At 43.8% G+C, this 13534-nt stretch overlaps 1 protein-coding gene across 3 annotated transcripts in view; it reads right to left on the minus strand.

Moving 5' to 3' along the window:
* The window catches only part of ate1 (arginyltransferase 1), a 228999-nt gene that overhangs the window by 81017 nt on the left and 134448 nt on the right, over positions 1 to 13534 (minus strand). For all 3 annotated transcript variants that reach the window (XM_014154421.3, XM_014154420.3, XM_045700642.2), the window contains one exon: positions 3704 to 3885. In XM_014154421.3, coding sequence (XP_014009896.3) covers positions 3704 to 3885 — 182 coding nt within the window. The remainder of the gene's footprint in view (positions 1 to 3703; positions 3886 to 13534) is intronic.

Raw genomic sequence — 13534 nt, forward strand, 5'->3', positions numbered from 1 at the left:
CCCCCCAAAAAGGTCCAAACCATTAAAATGTCTAACGTGCGCTATGATTTGGGGGCATATGTAGTTCTTGTATATGTATAGCTAATAAAAAAAGTACTACATTTCAATAACATTTCAACAATATTTATTGCATTTTCAATGCAGACACATTAAACATGAGGTAAAATAAATATGCAGCCTAATCATAAATAAAAGTAGGCCAATCAAATGTTGTCATTTCAAGCAAAACAAGACTGCATCTTCACAAAAAAATAACAAGTGCCTGTTTCTGAAAAAAAGTGCTTTGATTTTTGAATAAATAAGAAACGACGGGTTTAATATTTATCTGTCCTACTCTCTTCCACTTCACTTTTCCATCTCTCTTCTTTAGCTAGAGAAATGGGCTTTTGCTTGCCCTGCCAGTAATTTGAACCTTGGCTGGAATGGAGTCAGTGCCATTCTCATACACATATGTAGGTGCTCATTGGTGAGTCTAGAACGGTACTTATTTTTTAATGATGTTCATAGTGGAGAAAGAAGATTCACAGCTGTATGTGGTGCCAAACATGGTCAAGGTGTGTAGTGCTACTTTGGTTAGACCCGGGAAAACAGTCTCAGACACAGCCTGCAGCCAGAAAGTGTCATGATCAGTTAGTTGAAAGTGCTCTCTTAGTGCAACATATGCTTGCAGATCAATCAGTTCCATCTGTAGAGATCCACCATGTGCCCACTTGAAGGTCTGTGTCATCTCCTTTTGAAAATCCTCTGACATCTGTGATGAGGAATGGATTCTCAATTAGAAGGAGCTGCTGTCCAAGGCTGAAGCTGTCAAAGCGATTTCTGAAGTATCCAATCAGCTTATCTTTGAAGTCAACATGAGGAGAAACATCTCTCTCACCCTGAATCTGTTCCTTCACTTTCGGGAAGTGTGCACAGTCTCCTTGAAAATCTTCCTTGAACACTTCCAGTTTCCTCTGGAAGGAGCGGACAGATGTCATCAAATCACAAACTGAATTGCCCTGTAGTTTCACGTTGAGCTCATTAAGGTGTGATGTCTACCAAAAAAGCAACAAATCTATTTTGCTCTCGTCTTGCAAAAAAAGTGAAAACTGTGTCGCCTTCTGAGTTGTACTAGGAAAGCTGTTATTTCCTTTCGAATGGACCAAAAGCGTTCCAACACCCTGCCTTTACTGAGCCATCTTACGTTGTTGTGCAGCAGTAGGTCATTTGCATTTGCCTCAACTTCTTTCAGGAATTCTCTCAGCAGGCGATGTTGATGAGATGAGGATGCCCTGAGGAAGTTGATAAGTTTCATCATTGTATTGACACTTCAGCATATTCTTATGACAGATTGGTGCACAGGACAGACTGATGAATGATGCAGTGGTGAGCTGTGAGACCAGGGTTGTCCTCTTTCAGCTCCTCTCTCTCTAGAGACCACTTGTTTTAGATCTATCCCCCTCTTTCTCAGCATCTCCTCTATGGCCATGTATGTGTCCTTTCCTCTTGCATGTGTCTCGAATTGTGTTACACCTAACAGGTCTTCACAGAATTCCTTCTCTGTGTGGTAAAATCTAACATGCACCAGAACCTGGGCATTATCACTCACATCAGTAGATTCATCAACAGCTAGTGCTATGCAGGGTGCACTCTGAATAGCTTCATCAAGCTGTGTTAATACATCCTCTGTTAGTGTTTTACTCTTTCTTGCGGTTGTGTTATGTGACATTGGGATTTGCTTGATCTTTTCACACAGCTCGTCTTTTTGTTTACCGTCAAGTAAAGTTTCAGCAACAGCATTCATGCACTCCATCCCCCGTCAGTAAATGGCTTTTGGTGTTGACCCAAAATCCAAGCTATTTTTAGTGAACATTCGCTTGCACGTTGTTGGGCAGTGAATTTATGGGAGAGGACTTTGGTGGATCAATCATACTGGGCTTTGAGTTTGTTTATTTTCAGTGCCCTCACCTCAGACTGCTGTGGATATGTATGCTCAAAAGATCTGTGCTTTGTTTCGTAGTGGCGCTTCATGTTGGCAGTTTTTATTAGAGCCACAGTCTCTGACCATATCAGGCAGAGTGGTTTGACACTCACTGCGGGAAGACATATTTGTCTGTCCACTCCTCTTTGAAAGCTCGATTTTCTGTATCAACTTTCCTGACTTTTGCACACGCCATTCTATAATTTCTCCTCTCGCTCCGGCTTCGCTTCTCTCGCCGTCTCTCTCTCTGACAACATCAGTCTCCTAACATGCATTGTAAACATTTGCTTTGATTGGCTGAGTTTCGTGACGTGATTTAAATAACGCACGTGATTGGACAACACACAGTAGTATGTGTACGCTGTCTGGGACCTTCCCAGCTGCGCTGAGCCAGTGCAGTATGTGAACATTAAAAAACGGTTGCTTCATCAGTATTTAACTTAACAATTATTTATGAGAAATGTGTCGAGGTCCAGATAGAACCTTCACTCGGTCCGGACCCGAGGTCCGCCAATTGTACACCTCTGCGCTACAATAACAAAAAATGCGGCCTGTCAATCAATAACTGTGGGTGGGATGGTCAGGGGAGGGGGCAGGATGTTTGGTACAAAGTTGGTAGGGTTTCAGACCTGTCAATCATTCATTGTGGGTGGGACTTTGAGGGAAGGCGGTAGATGAGTAATCTAGTCAGAAAAACGAGTCTACTCTTTCAATTTAATGTGGCAAAAAAACAACAACAAAAAAGTTGTGTTCTGTCAAGTAAACCTGGATTTTGTGTAAACAATATAGAATTGCGGGAACAACCATACCCCGTTCAAAGGCACTTAAATGTTTTGTCTTGTCCATTCACCAATGGAATGGAACACATACACAATCCATGTCTCAAGGCTTAAAAATCCTTTAACCTGTCTCCTCTTCACACTGATTGAAGTGACATTACCAGGTGACATCAATAAGGGATCATAGCTTTCACCTGGTCAGTCTAGGTCATGGAAATAGCAGGTATTCCTAATGTTTGGTACACTCAGTGAATAACTACGTTGTATAATTTATGACTAGCAAAGGCATATAAGAGATTGACAGTCAGTTGGACACCTTTTACACAAGCTATTCAGTCATCAATCAAAAACATGAAATAGCCTATGTACCCAGACTCCGTAGCTAGCTATACAGGTCTTCAGCGTTTTTCAAAGAAAATAGATGTGCCACAAAACAATAATTAAGTGGATTTCAACTCATCATTACCACTTACATTACATGGGACGTGTTAATTCACTCACAGAAAACGATGAAGAAGCATCATGTTGTCCCTACTCTGTGAAAATACATTTTACTGCAGCCAACCACAGCTCACAAAAATAACACAGGTACCGAGAGGCGGGACAGAGAGCAGTGTTAACCTGTCGCCGCTCGCTTTGTGACTGACAGGCACCTGTCCTATCAATAGATCACTAGAAGATACATATCGTTCATTCTAGCGGGACAAGGATATACAGACTTTTCTCACTAGCGAATTGAAACTTTCAAATGAAAAGAACCCTAGTTCTTTTTCTAGTTCATACATTTTATTGAAAGAGGGAGAGAAAGAGAGCAGAGAGAGAGAGCGCAAGTCTATAACAGAGAAACAAAGACAGGGAGAGGAGACACAAATCAGGCAGAAAGAGAAGAGAGAAAAAGAGAAAAGAGCAATGGAAACACTGCCAAATGTGAAGCTAGATCCTTAGCCTCTCCAGTCCTACTGACCTGAGTGCAGAGTAGGAGCCCAGCGACAGAGAGGCAAAGTCAGGGTGGTAGTACAGGTAGACAGAGGACACGCAGGTGGGCAGGACGTCCACTACTCCCACTGCCACGATGCGGCCGTCCAGCCAGTACTGTTGGTGGAAGGAACCGTAGCCCGCCGCTGGACCATCCGGAGACGTCTCCATCTGGTGGGGTGGGGAGATAGAGATGGAGAGAGGTTATAGATCACAATAATAGCATAAGTTCAAACTGAAAAAATGTAATTGACCTAGTGACTGAATCATATGAATCCCCTGTTTGTTAGTGCTTTGGCATTAGAGCCCAGGCCCCACATGTGTAGTTTACAGAAAGCATTTGTTGAACTGAAATTGGTACTTAATGCAGGTAAAACTAAGTACATGTTACATTCCAAAAATATACCTGATGATTTACGCATATGTACATTGGATGGTGCCCACATTTATCGTGTCCCTGCTTATAAATATCTGGGAATCTGGATTGATGAAAAATGCTCTTTTAAAAAGCATACTGATGAGTTAGTTAAGAGGGTAAGAATAAAAATGGGCTTCCTAAAAACAGGAATGCCTTTCGTTAAATAGCAGAAAACAAATAATTCAGTCGACATTCATTCCGGCTTTAGACTATGGCGATATAGTCTATATGAATGCAAATGCCACTGTATTTAAACCATTGGACGATAGGTTCATTACACATCAATGTATTCTGTATCAGAAAGTAGGCTGGTCCTCATCAATACACTGCTCTCTTTTTGTTTATAAGGCCTTCTTGTGCAAACGTCCAACATACCTTACTTAATTGTTAAATTACAGACATATGAGTCACCAGACCCAATCACAGGGATGGTGAACTCTGGAGATCCCTTCAATCTCCACTGAGTTGGGGAGATCTGCTTTTAGTTTTTTTTGCACCTTAGGTGTGGAATGATCTCCAAAGCACTCTAAAATTAGAGGAATTTGTGCCTCAAGGGCATTTCAGACGGCTGTTAGGGGACCTTTTCACTCGAGGAGAATGTTTTAGTTTTTTATGATTGATTGGGTTTTGATTTGGGTATTTTTGTGTATATTAATGTCTATATGAATGTGAAGTTTGATGTGTATATCGTATTATGCTGTGTATTGTTTTATACAGGGCTCATCTGAAAATTAGACATTGTCTCAGCTTTGACTCCATGTCAAAATAAAGGTTCAATTAAATAAATAAATGCACAGGGGTGTACAGTAGCCCGCACTCAGCCCGCTAATAGCTCCCAAATGTGGAGGGGGATCAGGTTGGGGGCGTAAGGGGGCGTGCGTAGAGCTGTGTGTGCTAGCCACAGAAACACATGGGAGACGCCTTTTAATAAAAGACCCTGTATGAAATCCATCTCGCCAGGCAGGGTGTGGAATGTGGCCAAGCTTACTCCTGGATGTGTGTGCGCGTGTGTGCAATACAACTCCTGTTTAGTACCCAACAGATTGCATGCTGGGTTTTTCAATAAACTGGCTTAACTGCTTTATATCACACATACTTTAGACAGCCAGTAGGGCTAGGGGGCATATTAAGCCTGAGGTGGACTGGTGTATGTGCATGTGTGAAAGAACAGTTGAAACAGGATCCTTCCAGACGGCACATCTGGGCCCGGCGCAGACGCCGCTTGTTATCAAAACACAGAGAGAGCTGCCGTTGTTAATCCAACAGTGTGAAAACCCCCAGAATGCTGCTTGGCCACTGACCAGCAACAACCACCCTGACACAATTAAACCTGTCTAAATATGACCCCCCCCCCCCCCCCCCCCCCCAATACCTATAATCGGACCTCCAGGACCCCTGCAAACCCACAGCTATCTTTCCCAGAAGACCTCCACCGGTCCTGGGCTCCACATTCCTCTTGTACCCCCTTGGCGGAGCTGTGTTAAGTGAAGCTTACCGTAAAAAAAAAACAAAGGCAAATTTGATCCAGCTCCGGGCTGCTGTGTTACCAAACACTAGCTGATTACCTGGGCGACACAACAGAGCATCGAAGACGGGGACAGGGGTATCCATTCACTATGTGGGCTAGGGGGTGACGTGTGTGTGTGTGTGTTGTGAGCAGACTAGAGGAGAGAAGACTAGAGGAGAGAGAGAAGACTAGAGGAGGACTAGCATGGGGCAGACTTTAGCTTTCAGCATTTTGATTGACCGGCAGTTGGGAGTGAGTGAGAGGGAGGCTGGGGGTAAAATGGAGAGTGTTAAGCTGGGAGAGTGGAGGTGGAATTGGGGGGGGGTCTGGTTGGTGGCTGTATTAGCTACACTACCAGTCAAAAGGTTTAGAATGACTACTCATTCAAGGTTTTTTCTTTATGTTTTCTATATTGCAGAATATGCCTGGATGACAGCTTTGCACACTCTTGGCATTTTCTCAACCAGCTTCACGTTCTTTCCAAGATGGCGTAGCAGTCAAACGTCTTTGTTCTGTCGTGTCCCTTGTATATCTCTTTTTACATCTTTTTCTTCGCATATCTTTTTAAAATATTTTCCTAAACCTCAACTTCTAAATACTCTCCTGCAACCCGCCTCACCCAATGTGGCGTGGATCTGTTTTTTTTCTTTTTTTTTCTAAAGTATTTCTATTTACTTCGGATCTGGAATCCCTCAACTGAAGCTAACCAGCTAACTATCTACCAGCTATCAGTCAGCAAACCATTGCTAGCGGTCATCAGCTAACCTTTAGCTCAGAAAGCTCTCGCCAGTTCGAACAACGTGACTCAAACCAGAGCATAACGGACCTATTATTATTTTATATATTTTTTCCCCCTGATTCCTACCGCAAACTCTGAACATTTTCATCTGGATTTTCGCAACTAGCTAACCAGGTGACTACTCCTGGCTAGCGTTTCCATCCCGGAGCAAGCACCAATTAGCCTGAAGCTAGCTCGGCCAGGGATCCTGTGCTACCACTGAAGCCAACTCCGGGGCTACAATATCCGGATCCCTTCTACTGCCGGTACGGGGCACGGAACCCCGCCGATCCTCTACGACTGGAATACCGACATAATCTGCCCGAGGATTCCAACAGGCCCCTCAGGCGTGACGTCCGCTGAAGGCCCATTCTGCTAACCGGCCTGCTAGCTATCTAGAGCTACTTGAACCCTACTAATTCCACGACTGGTCTATCGACGTCACCGCACGAAGAGGCAAAAACAGACTTACCCCCATCGCGACTTCCCCCAAAGGCTAACTTGCTAGCCCCGGTCTGCTAACTGCTAGCTTGCCTGCCCCGGTCTGCTAATTGCTAGCTTGTTTAGCCCCGGCCTACTAACTGTTAACTTGTTAGCACCAGCCTGCTAACTACTACTAACTGTCTGAATCGCCGTGTCCCCAGTCAGCCCAACCAATCACTGGACTAATATGTTCACCTGGCTACGCATGCCTCTCTCTAATATCAATATGCCTCGTCCATTACTGAGCCTATAGCCCTGCTCAATATGCCTTAACCAACCATGTTGTTCCACCTCCTACATATGCGATGACATCACCTGGTTTAAACGTCTCTAGAGACTATATCTCTCTCATCATTACTCAATGCCTAGGTTTACCTCCTATGTACTCACATCCTACCTTACCTTTGTCTGTACACTATGCCTTGAATCTATGCTATCATGCCCAGAAACCTGCTCCTTTTACTCTCTGTCCAAACATGCTAGACGGCCGATTCGTATAGCCTTTAGCCGTACCCTTCTCCTCTGTTCCTCTGGTGATGTAGAGGTTAATCAAGGTCCTGCAGTGCCTAGCTCCACTCCCACTCCCCAGGTGCTCTCATTTGTTGACTTCTGTAACCGTAAAAGCCTTGGTTTCATGCATGTTAACATTAGAAGCCTACTCCCTAAGTTTGTTTTACTCACTGCTTTCGCACACTCTGCCAACCCGGATGTCTTAGCCGTGTCTGAATCCTGGCTTAGGAAAACCACCAAAAACCCTGAAATCTCCATTGCTAACTATAACATTTCCGCCGAGATAGAACTGCCAAAGGGGGCGGTGTTGCAATCTACTGCAAAGATAGCCAGTAGAGTTCTGTATTACTATCCAAGTCTGTACCCAAACAATTTGAGCTTCTACTTCTAAAAATTCACCTTTCCAGAAACAAGTCTCTCACTGTTGCCGCTTGCTATAGACCTCCCTCTGCCCCCAGCTGTGCCCTCGATACCATATGTGAATTGATTGCCCCCCATCTATCTTCTGAGCTCGTGCTACTAGGTGACCTAAACTGGGACACGCTTAACACCCCGGCCATCCAACAATCTATGCTTGATGCCCTCAATCTCACACAAATTATCAATGTACCAGGTACCACCACAAATCCGTAAACACGAGCACCCTCATAGATGTCATCCTAACTAACTCACCCTCCAAATACACCTATGCTGTTTTCAACCAAGATCTCAGCGATCACTGCCTGCATCCGTAATGGGTCTACGACCAAACAACCACCCCTCATCACTGTCAAACGCTCCCTAAAACACTTCTGCGAGCAGGCATTTCTAATCGACCTGGCCCGGTGTATCCTGGAATGACATTGACCTTATCCCGTCAGTAGATGATGCCTGGCTATTCTTTAAAAGTGCCTTCCTCACCATATTAAATAAGCATGCCCCACTCAAAAAAATGTAGAAGTAGGAATATATATAGTCCTTGGTTCACTCCAGACCTGTCTGCCCTTGAGCAGCACAAAAACATCCTGTGGCATTCTGCATTAGCATCGAATAGCCCCCGTGATATGCAACTTCTCAGGGAAGTAAGAAACAAATATACACAGGCAGTTAGAAAAGCTAAGGCTAGCTTTTTCAAACAAAAATTTGCATCCTGTAGTACTAACTCCAAAAAGTTCTGGGACACTAAAGTCCATGGAGAATAAGAGCACCTCCTCCCAGCTGCCCACTGCTCTGAGGCTAGGAAACACTGTTACCACCGATAAATCCACTATAATAGAGAATTTCAATAAGCATTTCTCTACGGCTGGCCATGCTTTCCACCTGGCTACCCCTACTCCGGTCAACTGCCCGGCACCCTCCACAGCAACCCGCCAAAGCCCCCACCATTTCTCCTTCACCCAAATCCAGATAGCTGATGTCCAGAAAGAGCTGAAAAATCTGGACCCAAAGAAATCAGCCGGGCTAGACAATCTGGACACTCTCTTTCTAAAATTATCTGCCGAAATTGTTGCAAACCCTATTACAAGCCAGTTCAACCTCTCTTTCGTATCGTCCGCGGTCATCGCCCTCTTCAAAGGGGGTGACACTCTAGACCAGAACTGCTACAGACCCATATCTATCCTACCCTGTCTTTCTAAGGTCTTCGAAAGCCAAGTTAACAAACAGATTACCAACCATTTTGAATCCCACCGTACCATCTCCGCTATACAATCTGGTTTCAGAGCTGGTCATGGGTGCACCTCAGCCACGAACAAGGTCCTAAACATCATCATAACCACCATCGATAAGAGACATTACTGTGCAGCGGTCTTCATCGACCTGGCCAAGGCTTTCGACTCTGTCAATCACCACATTCTTATCGGCAGACTGGACAGCCTTGGTTTCTCAAATGATTGCCTTGCCTGGTTTACCAACTACTTCTCTGATAGAATTCAGTGTGTCAAATCGGAGGGCCTGTTGTCCGGACCTCTGGCAGTCTATGGGGGTGCCACAGGGTTCAATTCTCGGGCCGACTCTCTTCTCTAAATACATCAATGATGTTGCTCTTGCTGCTGGTGATTCTCTAATCCACTTCTACGCAGACGACACCATTCTGTATACTTCTGGCCCCTCTTTGGACACTGTGTTAACTAACCTCCAGACGAGCTTCAATGCCATACAACTCTCCTTCCGTGGCCTCCAACTGCTCTTAAACGCAGGTAAAACTAAATGCATGCTATTCAATCGATCACTGCCCGCACCTGCTCGCCTGTCCAGCATCACTACTCTGGACGGCTCTGACTTAGAATACGTGGACAACTACAAATACCTGGGTGTCTGGTTAGACTGTAAACTCTCCTTCCAGGCTCACATTAAGCATCTCCAATCCAAAATTACATCTAGAATCGGCTTTCTATATCACAACAAAGCATCCTTCACTCATGCTGCCAAACATACCCTCGTAGAACTGACCATCCTACCGATCCTCGACTTCAGTGATGTCATCTATAAAATAGCCTCCAACACTCTACTCAACAAACTGGATGCAGTCTATCACAGTGCCATCCGTTTTGTCACCAAAGCCCCATACACTACCCACCATTGCGACCTGTACGCTCTCGTTGGTTGGCCCTCGCTTCATACTCGTCGCCAAACCCACTGGCTACAGGTTATCTACAAGTCTCTGCTAGGTAAAGCCCCGCCTTATCTCAGCTCACTGGTCAACATAGCAGCACCCACCCATAGCACGCGCTCCTGCAGGTATATCTCACTGGTCACCCCCAAAGCCAATTCCTCCTTTGGTCGTCTTTCCTTCCAGTACTCTGCTGCCAATGACTGGAATGAACTGCAAAAATCTCTGAAGCTGGAGACTCATATCTCCCTCACTAGCTTTAAGCACCAGCTGTCAGAGTAGCTCACAGATCACTGCACCTGTACATAGATGGGCTGTTTACAGATGGGCTATCTACCTACCTCATCCCCATACTGTATTTATTTATCTATCTTGCTCCTTTGCACCCCAGTATCTCTACTTGCACATTAATCTTCTGCACATTTACCATTCCAGTGTTTAATTGCTATATTGTACTTACTTCGCCACCATGGCCTATTTATTGTCTTAACTTACCTCATTTGCTCTCACTGTATATAGACTTTTTGTTTTCTTTTGTTCTACTGTATTATTGACTGTATGTTTTGTTTATTCCATGTGTAACCCTGTGTTGTTGTATGTGTCGAATTGCTATGCTTTATCTTGGCCAGGTCGCAGTTGCAAATGAGAATTTGTTCTCAACTAGCCTACCTGGTTAAATAAAGGTGAAATAAATAAATAAAAATGAGGTAGTCACCTGGAATGCACTTCAGGTGTGCCTTCTTAAAAGTTCATTTGTGGAATTTATTTCCTTAATGCGTTTGAGCCATTCAGTTGTGTTGTGACAAGGTAGGAGTGGTATACAGAAGATAGCCCTGTTTGGTAAAAGACCAAGTCCATATTATGGCAAGAACAGCTCAAATAAGCAAAGAGAAATGACAGTCCATCTTTAGTTTAACCTGTTAGGGCTAGGGGGCAGTATTTACACGGCCGGATAAAAAACGTACCCGATTTAATCTGGTTATTACTACTGCCCAGAAACTAGAATATGCATATAATTATTGGCTTTGGATAGAAAACACCCTAAAGTTTCTAAAACTGTTTGAATGGTGTCTGTGTATAACAGAACTCATATGGCAGGCAAAAACCTGAGAAGATTCTGTACAGGAAGTGCCCTCTGACCATTCCTTGGGCTTCTTGACTCTTTTTATTGAAAACTTAGGATCTTTGCTGTAACGTGACACTTCCTACGGCTCCCATAGGCTCTCAGAACCCGGGAAAAAGCTGAATGATGTCGAGGCAGCCCCGGCTGAAAAACATTAGCGCCTTTGGTAAGTGGTCGATCAGAGTACAATGAGACTGAGGCGTGTGCACGAGGCGACCCCATGTTTTTATTTTCTTTCTCTTTGTACTAAAACACAGATTCCCGGTCGGAATATTATCACTTTTTTACGAGAAAAATGGCATAAAAATTGATTTTAAACAGCGGTTGACATGCTTCGATGTACGGTAATGGAATATTTAGACATTTCTTGTCACAAAACGTGTCGGGTGCGTCACCCTTCTTTACACTTCGGATAGTGTCTTGAACGCACAAACAAAACAGAGGATATTTGAACATAACTATGGATTATTTTGAACCAAACCAACATTTGTTATTGAAGTAGAAGTCCTGGGAGTGCATTCTGACGAAGAACAGCAAAGGTAATAACATTTTTCTTATAGTAAATCTGACTTTGGTGAGTGCTAAACTTGCTGGGTGTCTAAATAGCTAGCCCTGTGATGCCGGGCTATCTACTTAGAATATTGCAAAATGTGCTTTCACCGAAGAGCTATTTTAAAATCGGACATAGCGAGTGCATAGAGGAGTTCTGTATCTATAATTCTTAAAATAATTGTTATGTTTTTTGTGAACGTTTATCGTGAGTAATTTAGTAAATTCACCGGAAGTTTGCGGGGGGTATGCTAGTTCTGAACGTCACATGCTAATGTAAAAAGCTGGTTTTTGATATAAATATGAACTTGATTGAACAAAACATGCATGTATTGTATAACATAATGTCCTAGGTGTGTCATCTGGTGAAGATCAAAGGTTAGTGCTGCATTTAGCTGTCTTCTGGGTTTTTGTGACATTATATGCTAGCTTGAAAAATGGGTGTCTGATTATTTCTGGCTGGGTACTCTGCTGACATAATCTAATGTTTTGCTTTCGCTGTAAAGCCTTTTTGAAATCGGACAGTGTGGTTAGATAAAGGAGAGTCTTGTCTTTAAAATGCTGTGAAATAGTCATATGTTTGAAAAATTGAAGTTTTTGTATTTTTGAGGAATTTGTCATTCGCGCCACGCCTATCATTGGATATTGGAGCAGGTGTTCCGCTAGCGGAACGTCTAGATGTAAGAGGTTAACGAGAGTCTTGTCTTTAAAATGGTGTAAAATAGTCATATGTTTGAGAAATTGAAGTAATAGCATTTCTAAGGTATTTGAATAACGCGCCACGGGATTACACTGGCTGTTGCGTAGCTGGGACGATTTCGTCCCATCGAGCCCAGAGAGGTTAAGACATGAAGGTCAGTTAATACGGAACATTTTAAGAACTTTGAAAGTTTCTTCAAGTGCGGTCGCAAAAACCATTGGTGAATGGATGATCTCCGCATGTGTATTTCCCACTGTGAAGCATGGAGGAGAAGGTGTTATGGTGTGGGGGTGCTTTGCTGGTGACACTATCTGTGATTTATTTAGAATTCAAGGTACACTTAACCAGCATGGCTACCACAGCATTCTGCAGCGATACACCATCTCATCTGGGTTTTGGCTTAGTGGGACTATCATATGTCTTTCATCAGGACACTGATCCAACACACCTCCAGGCTATGTAAGGGCTATTTTACAAAGAAGGAGAGTGATGAGTGCAGCATCATATGACCTGGCCTCCACAATCCCCCGACCTCAACCCAAATTGAGATGGTTTGGGATGAGGCGGACCGCAGAGTTAAGGAAAAGCAGCTAACAAGTGCTCAGCATATGTGGGAACTCCTTCAAGACTGTTGGAAAAGCATTCCAGGTGAAGCTGGTTGAGAGAACGCCAAGAGTGTGCAAAGCTGTTAAGGCAAAGGGTGGCTATTTGAAGAATCTCAAATATAAAATATATTTTGATTTGTTTAACACTTTTGGTTGCTACATGATTCCATATGTGTTATTTCATAGTGTTGATGTCTTCACTATTATTCTACAATGTAGAAAATAGTAAAAATGAAGAAAAACCCTTGAATGAGTAGGTGTTCTAAAACTTTTAGAACAAAACTGGTAGTGTACCTCTGGGGCCCCTAGCTGGCACCACATCTGGAGGGTGGGTGGGGCCCCTGAGCTGTGGCAGTCTGTCTGGGGCTGGGGAAAATGCCCGTCAGTGGAAGGCATGCAGCCTGTAAATTTCTTGGTACAGGCTCTGGCAGCAAACACTGGAGTCTTTGTCAGAGCCTAGGTTCACTTAGAATTTAGTAAGAAGTGAGAGCGTGGGTCTCCATATGTGTGTGAGAGTGATTTTTCTTACCCCCTCTGAGCATGGCCGTGAGTGTCTG

The sequence above is a fragment of the Salmo salar genome, chromosome 18 (assembly GCF_965601325.2).
Source record: "Salmo salar chromosome 18, fSalSal1, whole genome shotgun sequence".
NCBI lineage: Eukaryota > Metazoa > Chordata > Actinopteri > Salmoniformes > Salmonidae > Salmo > Salmo salar.